Here is a 16,745-nt window from a genome sequence, read left to right as displayed (position 1 = left end):
GATGTCGGTTAACCGAAAAACCGGTTTTCTAAAAAAAGCCAATTTTCGGTTAACCGACAAACCGGTTTTTTAAAAAGTCGGTTTTTTATAAACACTAGTTTATACCAACATTTTTAAGAGATTTATGCTCGTTAAAGTGATTTTCGGAAGCGGGTCTTATATGGGAGCTATGACCAATTTTAACCAATTATGGACCGATCATTATAAAATTTGTTGACATTAACTCGGTATATATAAAACTTATTTGGAGAGAAATTTGTGTAGATGCCAACATAAATTAAATGTTTATGAGCGAAAAGTCCAATTTCGGGAGGACATTTGTATGGGGGCTAGATGAAATAATGAACCGATTTCAGTCATTTTCAACAGGCTTCGTCCTCGGGCCGAAAAAAAAAATTTAAGAAATATCTTCAAAACTGTGACTTGTACTTTGCGCCAGTCATATGAACAGGTAAAATAAAAATAGAAAAAAATGGGACATTTGATTTTTAGATGACGGAGAACAGTTTTAGACCTTGAGAGCATCAAAAATCTAAAAAGGGCAAAATAAGGGTCTTCCTAATATTTATTTATCTGTGTCTGGTGGCATAAAAAAGGTCATAAAAACATTTATTTTTTCCTTTTTGGGTTGGGTAGAAATAAAATTCTTGTTACTTTTTTTGCTTATTGCTCTTTGGTACGTTTCGTATTGCGAAGGGGTCAGTACTGTGGTTATTCTGCTAGTGTTTCCGTTTTTATACAGTTTTTGTTATACTGCTTAGCTTTATTGCTGTTGATTTATATTTGTGTTAGCAGCCATAAAAATCAGTTTTAGTGCTGTGTATTTTATAGGCTTTTCATTTAATTAACACACTCACTGTAATAAGATTTATAAATACGAATGTATTTGTCACCAGACCAAATTATTAAGATTTCAACGTTAAAAATTTATAAATAATTTGACAATTACTTTAGGTTTTTTCCCTTTTTAATGCATTTAAGGCATAATTTTCAATAATCATTTTAATTTATATAATTATCAAACAATGTAAACTAATTTATTGTAATTAATTTTTGTGTGATTCTCTTTCCAGAGCTCGCGGTTACCCAGAACCCATTGTAACATGGCGTCGTGAGGATGGCAATGAAATTATTTTAAAAGACAATGTTGGCACCAAAACTTTGGGTAAGTAATTAAATTAAATTAAATTAAATAAAACCATTGACTACTATTATAAATTACTACACAAAAACTATTTTCCAACTTTGACCACTTTTAAATATGTGTGTTTTCATTTTCTTTTTCTCTTTCATTCAATTTTAAACAAATTTATAGTGTCTTCTTATCGTGGCGAGGTTTTAAAACTAACAAAAATTTCTCGCAATGAAATGGGTTCATATCTCTGCATAGCATCAAATGGTGTGCCACCATCGGTTTCCAAAAGGATATCCTTAAGTATACATTGTAAGTATTTTTTTATTCTTATATATAAAATTCATATACATTTTATTATGAGCCAGTAAAAACCACATTTAAGATACATGTAGTGTAAAAGACAAAAAAAAAACTCTACTTGAGGGCAAAAAGTGTAATAAAAAAAGTTAAATACAGCTCATTAATTACCCCTAGATGTGGAGACAATGACAAGTAAGAGCAAGTATGAAAAAATTATGATGGTTAGTTACCTTCCTTTTTTTCCTTGTTGGCTTATTTACCTTTCGGTACTTTTTTCATTTTCTTTCTTATGCTACTTTTCCCTTTACGTTTTTACTCTAAGTTGGTTGCATTTCTTTAATGTTTATCTAATTTAGTGCAAAAACATTGGATTTATTTTTATTTTTTGCTATTTAATTGTAAAGTGTGGACACAGAAAAAATTTGACTCAGTTATATTTTCACAGTGATGTATTGGGATGCAAAATCAAAAATCTGTGTCTTTGAGACATTCCACAAAATCACTTAGTCCAATTCTCAATAAGCTGAGTAATTCAAAAAAAAGTGATCATAAAAATAGTCTAAACATCAACACATCGTGTAGCTTCACCAGTATTTCTATAGTCTCTTTAGATCTTCTATGCGTAATAATTCATTATTGATGGCTTCAATATTCGATGGAAAACAGAACAATCAATCGTTGCTTCTATGTATATTCTACAATTTTTTAATCACAAACAGTCTTTGGTTTAACAAGAATAATACAGAACAGGAATCCATAGATATCAAGCCCTAACCGCGAAAATATCTTAAGTATATAACAACAAACTTTACAGGAAAATCTTTTGTTACGATTGTTTGCATGTTTAATTCAATATATATATACGGGCATTTAAGCTAAAATTCTTTTTGAAATTGGCTGTATGACTTAAAAATGCGGAATTTTTACAATACATATACACTTATTCAAAGTATTGGCCATTGTTACCAATGACCTTTTCCCATCTTTCTGGAAGAACAAGAATTTTGAACGAAGAGTATTCGGACGGGGCAAGGTCTGGACTATAAGGCAGGTAATTTGACCCCTTTTCTTGGCCAAAAATAATGTTTTGCCCTAATAATAATAAATAAGAATATATCAAAGCAAATAACTGCATATTAGGTTTTCATGGGCAGTCGAAGTTTACATTTGCAAGCGTAATTTTGATATAAATTAACGTTTTTATAATTTATTAAACAAAAAGAAAGAAATCGTGAATAATATGGAGAAGAGAGGGAATATAAAGAACTTTCTAATGTGAAAAAAATAATAAAAAAAAATCTATGCTGTTTACAATTTTATTTTCAGTGAAATTGATTTATATAATTTTTCAAAACAAGATTTAGTTTCGCAAAGCAAAAGGTATCGTTAAGCTGACACAAGGCTCACGGAAAATAAACGACTTTTTAAGAAGATTTTGTCTGAATATCTTATACGCCATTTTGTTAGCCCCTTGGGTATTTTCATCGTGACGAATTTCAAAAAAATTTATCAGTTAGTTTTTGAAATATTGAGTTTTTTATTTTTTTTTCATATGGTTGCAACCCTAAAAATATTCACTATTACAAAAATCAAACAAATCCAGCTGTACGTGCTCATGAAAAACTCTTAAATTCCAAATTTCAGCCATATCGGTCCAAAACTTTGGCTGAAATTAATTATGGCCTAAAAAGTAGATAAAATTAACCCTCCGCAACTGATCTGGTTGATACTCGCAAAAACATTTTTTTATTGTAAATTTTTTTAAACACCCAAAATTTTAAGCTGTTTTTGAATAAAAATATATTTTTACTGAAATTTTATTTTTATTACTCTTTTAAGTACTTTGAATTTAATATTGTTTTTATGTTTACGAAATAAAAAGTCCAGAGATTATTTTCAAACGCGGCTTTTTATTTATTGATATCAATTTGATACGTTGCGACTAGTCTCGTTTTAAAATGATTGCGAGTAACGGAGGGTTAACTATAGTGCAATGTAAGGAACCTCCGGTTATTCCGTGTTTGAAGCTGGAGTAATTCTGCTTAACTTTATTTATTGAGACACAATGCAAATTGAATGCTTCTTTATTGAGAAAAATTTGCTGCTGCTCCGTGAACTATCATGTGACACGTTCCGGTGCCTTACCACTTCTGCCCACTAGTTCCTAATTTATCCGAGTGTTACTTCAAAGACAAATCACTTCCAGTCTTGCCGTGAGCCAGTGCCCTATTCTCCTCACTCCATGGATGTAAATCTGTTGTAGCTTTATAGCTACATTATAAAATTGTTGGAACCGATAGCGGTTGTTATTAAATTGTTTGATCCTCAGCAACTGTTTGTTTGTTGTTGATCTGTGTGTGTGGTATTTTATTTGTTATACTGAATGGTTGTTTGCGTTGTATGCTGGTTGATATTGTGTTTGTTGTGTTCTTGGCTACTTTCTTCTTTGTCTTGTGGCTCTTCAATATGGCTGAGTTTCATCTCTCGTGACTCTCTCTGTTGGCTACCCTCTGAAGACACACTCTGTTGACTCCTCTTTGCTGATCTAAACTCCACTGCTCCACACTCTCTGAGTTGAATTCTCTCTGCTCACACCCTGTGCTGTTGATACTCTGTTGTAGACACTCTCTGTTGTTGATTTTCGCAGCCAGTGTTGAACCCGTGATTGTACGGTTCGTCCACTAAAATTATTGTACAAGTTAATTTATGAGATCCTAAATTCCCAGAATTTAATTCCTCACATGAACCACTTCATTCTAAATGGTTTTTTTCAGGTATTGCAACATATGGCCGAACGTTGTCATAATGGAATATTATGGTTTCATGACTGCCCGCATATTCTGAGCGTTTATCGGCCAATGCTCGCTTCAAAAGAATCAGTTCGTACGGTCTAGGATATCTGTGATGGTCTGAAAGATTTCAGCAGCTCATAATAGATAGGACCCTTTTTGTCTCACCAAATACAGAGAATTACCTTAGGGCCATGAATATTTGGCTTTGGTGTTGATTCGGTTCGCCAGGCTTCACATACGATCTCTTATTCTTCGTATTATCGTTATGGATCCATCCATCGCAACTAATGATTCGGTGCAAAAATGATTATCTTTTGTAGCGTTCAAGCATAATTTCGGACATACAAAATCGTCTTTCAAAGTCTCACAGCTTCAATTCACAGTACCCAATTTCCCTGCTTTTGGATGAATCCTGCTGCTTGCAAATGTTTTGAAATTGCAGCATGAGTAGATGCCAATGGTTTTGCAAACTCTTGTTGAGTCATGAAAATAGAGTCGCTTTAGGTGTTTCGTGCCTAATATTTCATTATTTATGGCTTCAATGATCGATGGAAAACGTAACACTCAACTATTGCTTCTATATATATTCTACAGCTCTTTGATCGCGAACAGGTGTGGGCGAATATGATATTGATTTACTTAACCATTTTCGTAGTGATGGTAGTTTCACTTTTCTGTCATGTATATTAGATTGGTCGATTTTTTTCAAGAAAAAATCGTACAGTATTACTTAGCCATTGATTTTAGACCTATGGTTTCTTGAAGAAACTTTCTTAGAATTTTCCGTAGACTGCGTTTCTGCTATACGATTTTGACTTTTTGATCATCCATACAAATCGATCCAGCCTAATGTATATACTACTAAAAAGTTATTTTGCTTAAATATGGATCAATGGAATCCATCTATATCGAGCAATAGCCGCGAAAATATCTTAAGTGCATAACAAAATACAAGAATGAGTCATCAATAACTCCGAGACTTTTTTTAATATCATGGCTCTTAACTGAAAGGCCAATACTGCTCCTGTTAACAGGCATATGTCAGTTGACTCCTGTCAAAATTTGAATAAGCTGCGTCATTTAGTTTGTGTTTGACAGTCATCGATATCAGACTACCTCGTGGCTTGAGGAAAAATTTCATCTGCTCATTAAGAATTACTTTTTGCGGAAAAAATCATTCATATAAAGGCTAAGCTTGATGGTAAAAAAGTGGTTTACTAAATTTCGTTGTGCCCGAACAACAATGAAAAAAATCACGTTATGGTGTTGCCCAATCAGAGATTGAAAGTACAAGATATTGTGGAAGCCATAGGCATGTCCTTTGACAGTGTTTTCAATTTTGAATGGTCACTTGGGAAATGAGAATGCTTTTCACAGATGACTAAGAAATGTCGCGGCGGAAGAAGATTTGACTAAAATTATGAAATCATCTAACAAAAATACCTATTTTGGTGACCTCGACAAATCAAATTTTAGAAAGAGATAACAAAGTTGGGGAAACGTTGGACAAAATGCATTGAGCTGAAAAGAGACTATGTTGAAAAGGAGACTATGTTCCAAAAACCCATGTTTTTATCAATCATCGAATCCCATTAAAACACTAAAATAGAATATATTGCTGATTATGATATTTTCACTTTTTAGTCACGAAGAAGTGGCCACTTAAAATCGGTACGGATTAAAGCGAGCATAACTTTTAAATGAAACAACGTATGCTAACATTTTATGCAAGGAATTAAAGGTAATTTATTAGGCTTTAAAAAAAATATAACTGTAGGTTTATGTGTATTTATTGCGAATAAATTTTCTGGATTTTCTTCTTATGCCTCCCATTAATAGCTCCACAACTTTTCTTTCCAATCCCTCCCACGTTATTCCAGCATATTTATTCCACTTTGTTCTCATAAAAATCTGGTTATTTACTGTACCTGCACTCTTTTTCAATTTACGTTTAACAATTGCCCAATATATCTTGATTGGACGAAGATTTGGACAATTTGTTTAATTGATGTGTTTTGGTATAAGTAACATCAATATTATTCTCTTTATACCACTTCATAGTTGTATTTGAGTAATGACAACTTGTCATTGAGTAATGACAACTTGGCTAAAACTTTGAATCAGATGTGTGATGTCTTATAAATGACAGCAATCACTTTTCCAAACTCTCTTTTTATATATAATTCTGAAAATTCTTTAAAAACATGTCTGAAAAGCTTGACTCTTCAAACCGCATCTGCGGATTGACTGCAAAATTAATATTTTTGTTTAATTTAACGTCTTCATATTTAAAGGCCACACAACCTCGAGCTGCCGAGACGTACAATTTTTAATCTGATAACTGCCAAAAATCAGATTTTGGCTATCTTATAACCCGACAAAGTCGGATTTTCTAGATATTTGTGCACAATATTTTCTCTAGCTTATTTTTCCACTATGTCTACACTTTTTAAAACTAAACATAATGACTTGCAATTCATCGTAAAATAATGGTAGATTTGTTGTTAAAAACGTATATAAATATTTTTCTATTTTGATAACAGGCGGCATTGTTATGATTACTACAGTGCGTACCGATTTTAAGTGGCCACTTCTTTATCAATCAATTCAATTACTTCCACGTCCAATTTTCTTTGTTCCAGAAGAAAAATATAAATCTTGATCATTGTTAGCTTCTTTACATTTACTAATGAGAACGATCTCCTATTAACATGAATATAGTTTACAGATTCGATCTACATTTTCCAATAGTCCATTCTTGGATAAGGTTTAGAGTTTGGGAGGTTTTGTAAAGAGTTATTGATCCTTAGGAATGTATTCAGTTGTCATACTAGACCCATGAGCACAGAATTTATTACACTTGAGTTTAACTGAAGCCACCCTTATCCGGATTTAGGACTTTGGAAGCAAAAGTACATCTAATGATTTTGCAAATCAAACATTCAACATTCTTAAAGATTTTTATAGAAAATATTGTTTTTTTCATACACCCTTTTGATAAATCATCAGTTATGTTCTTTCTTTTTCTACCTTCAGTTTCTATCCTCAATTACCACATCATAATGATCTTAAGTTTTAGTCATAATGAACATGGTTTTGATGGTCTGAGAAAGACTTGTGTGTGAGTATTCGTGTGAATAAATGTCTTCAAATCCTGTTAAGCTTAGTGTTTTGATTGTTGTTCATTTTGGCTGCTCGTTTTGTGTTACATTGCTCAACGTTGCAAAATTCATAATTGCTACACAACATATAGCAACATATCACTGTAAGTACTCACATAGAATCACACACCTTTTCACATGAATATGATGTAGTTTTTATTGAAACTACATGCATCCATCTACTTGATGTTGGGACGTTTAGAGCTAAAAATGTCCCAACCACGTGCTTCCATGATTCTGCACCATTTGATTTCGTCATCATTTTTTTCTTGTTGGCCTGCCTTGTAACAGTTGCTTACAGGATACAGCAACACTACCGGTGTGTTGAGAGTATGTTGCATTCGGTTATGTGTGCTTTCTGATGTTGCATTTCAACTTGTCTGTGTAGTTTTATTCCCAGTTTGTAAGCATGTTCTTTTTTGTTGTTTACTTGACTGATAACGTGCAAGTACTTGTATAAACAAATAAACAAAAATGTATCCTGTGCTTAGATTTCAGCATACTCCATTTGTCCATTTAGTCGTGGTGTAAACATAAAGATTACATTTATCAACTACGTCAGAGAGACAAACAAAAACTCTTGCACACACTCTAACACTCATAATTGGCATTTATTCACTTTGAAGAGCTAAGTCAAGGTAATATTTTTTTTAGAATTTTTTAGTTAAAAATTTACTGAAATAAATACTATATGGAAACGATTTTATATGAGAGGCTTTCAAAAGAAAGGTATAATTTACCAAGGGGCAATACACCAATATTTTCCAGACTTATGCCAATTGTTTTTAGTTAAATTAAAAATGCTGATTACGATGACGGTATTTGTTTTTTTCTAGCAGCCCTAGTTTTAAAGATATAGTGATATATAATATTTGCATAATTTACACCATTTGTTTGTATTATTCGCATAGTATTTCACCAACGACATTCCAAACCTTTAAATATTTTCTTTATTAATTCTATCTTTTATTAATCTACAAAGAAATCTCTTTCATTTGAGTATAGTCACATTGGTGGGTATGTCAGGATATCTAACTTGTATTGCAAGAATATTTAAAATTATGATTTTTACGTTAGTTCTGAAAACATTGAAAAATCCATTTTTGTTCACATATTTTACAATGTATCCACAAACTGATATTCCAAAGAACTATTTTTAATAAAAAAATTTAAATCCATTAAAAGAAAACAACTTCACATTTTATCCGTTCCCCCATTACTAGTGTATCTTGTTAAAATCTTTCATATTGCTCCTCACTAACAACAACTTTCCTTCATAGCCATTATGTTATTAATGATAAATTTTACATAAAAACCTAATTAATTTGGATGGAGTTAAAAATTTAACTAAAGTTACATTCACAAAATTGACAACTAAACCAAAAACACAAGATTTTTAACATACTTGCTATAACAGTAAGATATCATGATATATTCAATAATGTGACTCCACTCAACTGAAAGATATTTTTTCGGAGATTAATAATCCAGAAAGTTTTTCTACATTTTGAGGACCGATCGTGAAAATGGCTGCCTTAAGGTCGTTTAAGTTTCAAAAAACGCAATTTCTTCAAAAAACTTTCATTTTCTTCACGCGAGGCAGTAAATATTTGTTTCTTATTTTAGTGAAAAAACATACTAACGAAGCTGTCCAAAACATATAAGTAAATAAAACGCAATCAAAAAATTAATGAATTACGCTCATTTTTGTAATAACATGTCGACTTTTTAAATTTTTTCATATAAATGCTTTTGCGTTTTCTTTTCTTTTTAGGGAGCATCCTGATTCAAAATACCGTAACTCAGTTATTTTCTAACCGATTGAAATTGTCAAAGTTTTAGGCCCTAATTTTGTAAATCACGCCACCAAAGTGATATTTATATGGAAAGCAAAAACAAAATTTCAAAAATTTTAAAAATTTGTTTTTGTTTTATAAATATCACTTTGTGACGTGATTTACAAAATTAGGGCCTTAATTTCCATTTTTGTACTGTATAATTAAAATCGGCCCAAAAGGATACAATATTCCGCTATCTTTCCATTAGAAATTCCAAATATTGAAACTAGAGTATCCAAAACCGAAACCAAAAACCGGTCAACCGTTTTTTTCGTCTTTGTAAACTCCACCGATTTCGGTTTCTTTAACTTTTCGGTTTTTTGACAAAACGGTTTTTGTAAGACGGTTAACCATTTTTAATGAAATATATATGGGGGATTTCACGTCAAGTGAACCAACTTTTAAAATCGATGTCTTCCGATGAAAGAGACCAAAAAGCTCTTAAAGCTTAAGCTTTCATTTGAGCAAAAAAAAATTTAAAAAGAGGGCCCATTTTGGAAAAAAGTTCTATTTTGCCACAAAAAACATTAAAAATTGTATATCTTGAGTTACAAAACATTTATTTTGCTAAATATCCCACTCGCATCTCACTAAGCAACCAAATAGGTCGACTAAATAGGTCTTCAAGGAAAATATCTGAGCTTTCTGTTGAGCAAAAAAACATTTTTTTTTGACAGATATCGAACTCGCATCCCACTAAGCGACCAAATAGGTCTTCAAGGAAAATATCTAAGCTTTAATTAAGAAAAAAATGGCCCATTTTGAAAAAAAATCAAAAAAGTTTTTGATTTCGGAAAAAAATATTAAATTTTTTTTATTTTTTTTTAATGGCCTGAGGAATTTTAAATGACTTCAAAATTTTTTAACCAATTTTTATCTTCTATATTACATTAGCACGATAATAACATATACACTGCGCTTATTTTACATCAAATTGCAAAAGTAATTTTTTAATGGCAAAATTTTTACAAAAACTGAAAACATTAAATGTGTTTCCCCTTGTAAATGCACCTCAAAATTTCAGCGTCGTTGCGCCACTATTTAACGTTATTCTATCCCAATATTTTACACAATGTGCTTCTACAATACATAGAATAATTCTAGTGAGGGATCTTAAACTTGTTCGTACATACAGCCTTGAAGCACTCTAATGTGTGCTTGTGTCACAGTGGGGGATCTGAAAAAAATATATAATAATAAAATTTCCCATGGCTATAGAGCAGGTATCGATCAGTTTAAGTTTTGAATTTAGGCTTAAACAACCAAGGGGGGACCGAGCCACAATGCCCCAAAGTGGGGCACCTCGGGTATATCAAAAATTAAAAATGATGAAAAATTTTTGTTTTCGATCCGATTTGAAAGATTTTTATACATATGGAATGTATTACAATGATCTACAAAAAGCATTGCTTTAGCCATACACTATCTCTTATAGTTTACGAGTTATTCGCATTTGAAAAGTAAAATTTTATTCTTTTTGCCTACCTTGGTCTGCTATTTTGCTAATAACGGATCCAATTCATTCCAGATTTTCTTCAAGTGTCTTTTTTTGAATTAACAACAAATTTATTAATAATCTTAAGAAAGAAATGGTAAAAAGTTTCTACTGAGACAAAAGTTATGTGCATTCAAACTTAAAAAAAAATAAAAAAAAATTTTCGAAAAAAGTAACTACATTAATTTTAAATTATACAGAAAATGAGAAAAAGATAAATAATGTGTTTATATTTCTCTGTAAGGTAACATTTTGGGAAATATTATAAAAGTAAAACAATATCAAAATTTGTATTATTGCGTGGTCCAGAACCTTCCGAAATAGACCTATTTTTTATGAAAATTTCAACTTTAGACAACATATTCTAAAATCGCATAGCTGCTTTCAAAAAATTAAGACCTGTTTTGTATGTCCCAATCTGTTTTTCAATATTATGCAAAGGGATTTCACAGCCCCGAGCTTGGTGACTTCAATAGATCCAAAAATAAAAAAAAATTCAATTTTGGGATTTTTTAAAAGTTTTTTGGGAATTGTGGGATTCTCAATAACAAATCTAAATCCAAATTTTCACTTTTGCATTTCGACAAAAAATGTCTATATAATTGTAAAATTTAATTAAAAATTTTAATTTTCAATAAAAAAAAAAATATCTTTTTTTTGCAAAAACTCTTCTATGAAGTTTTTAATTTTTAATATATTTAAACATTTTTGAAAAGAAGATACAATTAATATTGATGTATAATATGTCTATCTTATTTTGTCCACGTAGTATAGAAAAAATATAGATGGAAATAAATCTCTAACTTCTAAACGCTTAGTCCAATTTGGATGAAATTTTTTTCAAGTTTTGAGTTTGGACCTCATGAATTCACCAGGGACGCGGTCAGGGGATCCCAAAGTAGGTCACTTTGGGATCCTCTCGTTTGGATTCCGATTTGAAAAAAAAATTACAAATAAAGAAATAAAGTCAAGCATTATAAAAAATCTTATAGTATTTATCAATTATCTCTTATAGCTTAGGAGATATTCGTATTTGAAAATTAAAAGTTTTATTTTATTAGACCAGTATGCCAGTAGAGCATCACCCAAGTGATCATTTAATATTGGCTTCTAAAATCTCTCGAGAATTTGTTCAATTGTTTTGAGAGTTGAGACCTCAACTGGACGTTCAGAACGTTAGACATTTTTCATGCTGGTAAGGGTACATTGTAATTCAGCAAACCACCTTTTTACCATTGAAATTGATGGTACATATTTTTCATTTTTATTTCACTGTGTAGTTAAATCAATTCCTTTTGGCCATTGCTGATTAATGGGTATTATAGAAATTTTAAAATATTTTTTTTTTGCAAATTTACATAAATTTGTAATTTTTTTATTTCTAAAATCTTTGAAACTAAAATCAAAATGCTGAATATTTAAGCAAAATTGGATAACATTTAGAGTTTGCACATTTTATTTCAAGTTCTCCATAAAAAAATTAAAAAATTAATATTGTCAAAAACATTATAGTTTTTGTATTTTATTTAACCATAGATATTTGGTTATAAAATACAAAATATTTATTACAGAGTTAAGCCAATATAATTTTATTTAACATTCATTAAAATCGAAAAAAAATTTTTAAATTTTTGGAAATTTATTTTAAAAAGAAATTTGATAAAGAAAAATTTGAGATATGTATGAAGTTTTATAATTTTTAATTTTGTTGATACCAATTTAAAAGGCTTTTCTATAACCGAACATTTGTATACCCTTCACCATGAGTGGCAAGGGTATATGTATATAAGTTTGTCCTTCCGTTTGTAATTTCTACATTTTTCATTTGCGACCCCACAAAGTATATATATTCTGGATCGTTATAGATAGCGGAGTCGATATAGCCATGTCCGTCTGTGTGTTGAAATCAACTTTCTGAAGCCCCCAAATAACTTACATACACGAATGATACATCAATATCTCCGAAATTCTTCCGGCAAATGGCTGAGATATAAGGAAAAAACCAGGACAACCTCGATTTTTGTCCTATTTTTGACCGATATCTGGATTACTAAATCATTAATATAGACAATATCGATATCTAATGATAGATATTTCAAAGACCTGCGCAACGACGTATATAAGACCATAGTAAGTTGGACCTACAATGGGTCAAAATCGGAAAAAATATTTTTTAACCCGAATTTTTTTTTTCACCAACATTTTTTTTCACTAAATATTAAAAAAAACAATTTTTTAAAATTAAAAAAAAATATAAAATTTTAAAATTTAAAAAAAAATAAAAAAAACAATTTCGAAAAAACAACTGGAAAAAAATTTAAATTTTGTTTATCTAAAAATATTTAAAATTTTTATTTTAAAGTATAATTTGGTGAAGGGTATATAAGATTCGGCACAGCCGAATATAGCTCTCTTACTTGTTATATTTCATATTTCATCTATGGGTAAAGAATACACAAAAAAATTGAATTGAATTTTTTAAAATATTTAATTTTTAAAACCAAAATTCGAATTTTCAAATAAATGTGCTAAATGTTATCCGATTTTGCTAAAATTTTCAGAATTTAGTTTTTAGATAACGGGGAACAGAAAAAGTGCAAAATTAAAACCATCCTAGTGTACCAAATCAACTTAATGAAACTGTCTTATACACCATCCCAGTCAAAAGCCAACCAACATTACTGCAAATTCATTTAAACATATTAAAAAAAAAAATTCAAAAATATTATAAGTTATTTTCACAAAATAAATAATACTAATTACATCCTTTGTAAATTTATGCCGGATGTTTATGCATCTGCGTCTTACGTATTACATGCACTTCTGTCTGAATTTTACAACATTTCCTGCTGCATATTTTCAGGCATGCATGCACTTTATGTGTAGCGTGGAGTGTATATGTATAATATTACTTTAAGTGGTTAAAGGAAAAGAGTAATAATATAAAAAAAAAATATGTTTTATTTATATACATATGCATGAATGTATGTATATTTTTTATTTGCAACAGCAACAACCGCACAATAAATTAACCTGTGGTTTGGCAGTCATATACAAATGTTCATATTGGTTTATTAACCGTAAGAATACAAACCATTAATACTTATATATACAAACATGTGTGTATTGCAGCCAGCACCAAAAAGTTTCTACAAATATTTTACGACTTTATGCAAAAGAAATTCTTTTGTGAGTAATATGGCAGGAAATTCTTAATGTCATTATTTGCAAATAGCTGATAAAATTTGATTAAACAACATTTCACAGTATATTTCAGAGCATTTGCATGTGAGTTTGATTTTTATACGTAAAAGTGTGTTGAAAATGAAAATTGATGTATTATTATAGTCTGCAATATGGTGGTATTATTTAAAAGATCATCTTTAAATAACACAAATTAACAGAATTAAAAACATAGCTACATATAGATCATAAATATTTTCTTTTTCTAAATTAGGTTTTGTTTTCAAAATAATTTCAATGAAAGTTATATACATTACTATTTTTCGCATTATCTACAGTGGCGTATGATTAATATATATCAAATATAACTAGTATAAATGAGCAAAATATTAAGGGCCTGTTTTTATACCCACTTTAAAAAAATATGGGGGGTATATGGCATTTATCATTCCAATTGTATCACATCAATTATAATTAGTACATGGTAAAAAAGGCCCAAAAGTAAAAAAAGTTTTTGATTTTGGGAAATATTTAAATTTTTTTTAGAAAGATTGAAGAAATAGCTCTCTAAACTATTTGGGACACATTTTTCTAAGAACTCCTCTAATTCAGAGAGTTCTTGACCGATCGTATTGAAAAATTGTGTCAGTATTACTATTCAATAGGACTAACATTCCCGATCGGAAGACTGGGTACTCATAAGATTCTAAGATGATATATGCCCATCCGTCCATCTGCCTGTCCTTCTGTCGATCTGTTGAAAACATGAAAGGAATTAGATGGCGGAAATTTTCCACAAATACTATCTGTTGATAAGATTTATTTGATATTGAAAATAGCCAATAGCCCCCATATAAATGTGATCCCGGAATACTATTTGAGCAGTCATAAATATGATGATTACGCGGCAATCCTGATAAAATTTTGCACAAATTAGATCTAAGTACTGTGAAATTATACTTTAAAGTATGGCGGGCATCATTTGTCCCTAGTCCCCATACAATGTCCCCTCAGAAAATTACTTTAACATTAATATCGTGATGAAATTGGACATAAACAAGTGTGAACAAGTATGATGAATTGGTCCATAATTAACTCTACCCCTCACCAACCAACGCTGTTTCTTGCAGCTCAGCTTTTTTCATGTAACATGTTACTCTTAAACATACTTAGTTTGGTCTATAATTTAACCATGAATCGACTTACAAACGGACATTATTGATTTCAATTTCAGAAAGGGCATCGTGGACTTCTTCAATTTTATGGTCAGTTTGGGCGACCTTCTGATAGTTATTCGGAATGTTGTGAGTAAATTTCGCACCAAATTTACATTATTGAACATGAAACCACATTACGTATGCGTGTTACGTAGAGTGCGGGAAGAGAAAAATATCGCAGCTGTATCCGGCAGTGTTGTTGATGACCGTGAATTACTTTTTATCGGAAAATTATGTTCAACGCGAAACTCATTTCTGGTTAAATGGATATGTGAACAAGCTAAATTGCCATATTTGGTGTGAAGAACAGTCAGAAGAATCGCATGAACAGCCATTGAATTCCGAAATATTCACTGTTTGGTATGGATTATGGGTCGGTGGCATCATTGGACCGTACTTTTTCAAAGACGACCAAGTCAGGAACGTTACTGTGTATGGCGAGCGGTAACGTGTGATGATTCCAAACCTTTTTTGTCCAAAATGAAAGAGCTGGAATTGGCTGGCATGTGGTTTTAATATGACTGTGACACATGCCACATAGCACGTGTCAGATCGTGTGATTTAACATCTTTAGAGTATCTTTCGTGGGGCTTTGTTAAGGCTCATGTCTGTAGGGACAAACTCGCAATGGTTGACGCACTGGAAGCTGTTAACATTTACATGAAATCGTCTTTAAACATTGAATTATATAGATCGTTCTATCTACTATAAATAAAGATTTTATATATTTCTCTAAATTTTATGTGTTTAAATCAAATCCGAAAGCTGTTAAAATCAACCATTATAATGAAATTAAGAAAAATTTCGACATAAGTAATTCCAATTTTTAAGAATAATTACAGATAACAGATTCAATTCACAATCAGGATTTTTTCAGTGCATGAGCGGTTTGATATCAAAACAACCCGATGCTCGAATAAACGAATCCGTCTTCCTAATATCCACCCTCGATAGATTTTCCAGGTCGTGCAAAAATGGATTGCAGATGTCGCTGTCATTATCCTAGATAGATCAAAGCAAAGAAAGAGTAGGTATTTCACCTTCATCCTCAAAATTACAACTTCTGCACTAGTCATTAATGTAATTTGAAAAAGTAAAACTATCAACTGTTTCCAATGAGAAGTAAACAGGGCAGCCGCCTACTTCAACTCTTTCTTGTTACTTAGTTAAATTCCGCTCGATTGGGAATGATAGCAAATTACTTATATTAATTATAAGAGTAGTTCGTCAACAATACAGAAAAGTCAGGTACTTCATTAAAGTAAAGTAATAATGTTCTCCAGGTTATCTGTAGAAGACACTCCTTACTCGGCTCTAGGTTATCTATAGAAGGCTCTATATAGCCAGCTCAAGATTACCTGTAGAATGTACTCTATCGCCGTCTACAGATTATCTAACGGAGGCAATATATCGCCGGCTACAAATAACCTAGAGCAGGCAATCTATCGCCAGTCCCAGATTACCTATAGGAGGTCATCTATAGCCGGGAAAAGATTACCTATCAAAAGTAATATATATCCGGCTCAAGATTACCAACAGAATGTACTCTATAGCTGACACAAGATTACCTATAAAAAGCACTCTAGAGCCGGCTCAAAATTACCTATAGAATGCACTCCTATCA

The 16,745-nt window shown here is 31.1% G+C and overlaps 1 protein-coding gene across 1 annotated transcript in view; it reads left to right on the top strand.

Moving 5' to 3' along the window:
- The window catches only part of DIP-alpha (Dpr-interacting protein alpha), a 74,128-nt gene that overhangs the window by 20,136 nt on the left and 37,247 nt on the right, over nucleotides 1-16,745 (top strand). The window contains exons 4-5 of the mRNA XM_065508803.1: nucleotides 1,074-1,165; nucleotides 1,316-1,444. Coding sequence (XP_065364875.1) covers nucleotides 1,074-1,165; nucleotides 1,316-1,444 — 221 coding nt within the window. The remainder of the gene's footprint in view (nucleotides 1-1,073; nucleotides 1,166-1,315; nucleotides 1,445-16,745) is intronic.

The sequence above is a fragment of the Calliphora vicina genome, chromosome 4 (genome assembly GCF_958450345.1).
Source record: "Calliphora vicina chromosome 4, idCalVici1.1, whole genome shotgun sequence".
Lineage (NCBI taxonomy): Eukaryota > Metazoa > Arthropoda > Insecta > Diptera > Calliphoridae > Calliphora > Calliphora vicina.
This window is presented reverse-complemented; position numbering and strand designations above follow the sequence as displayed.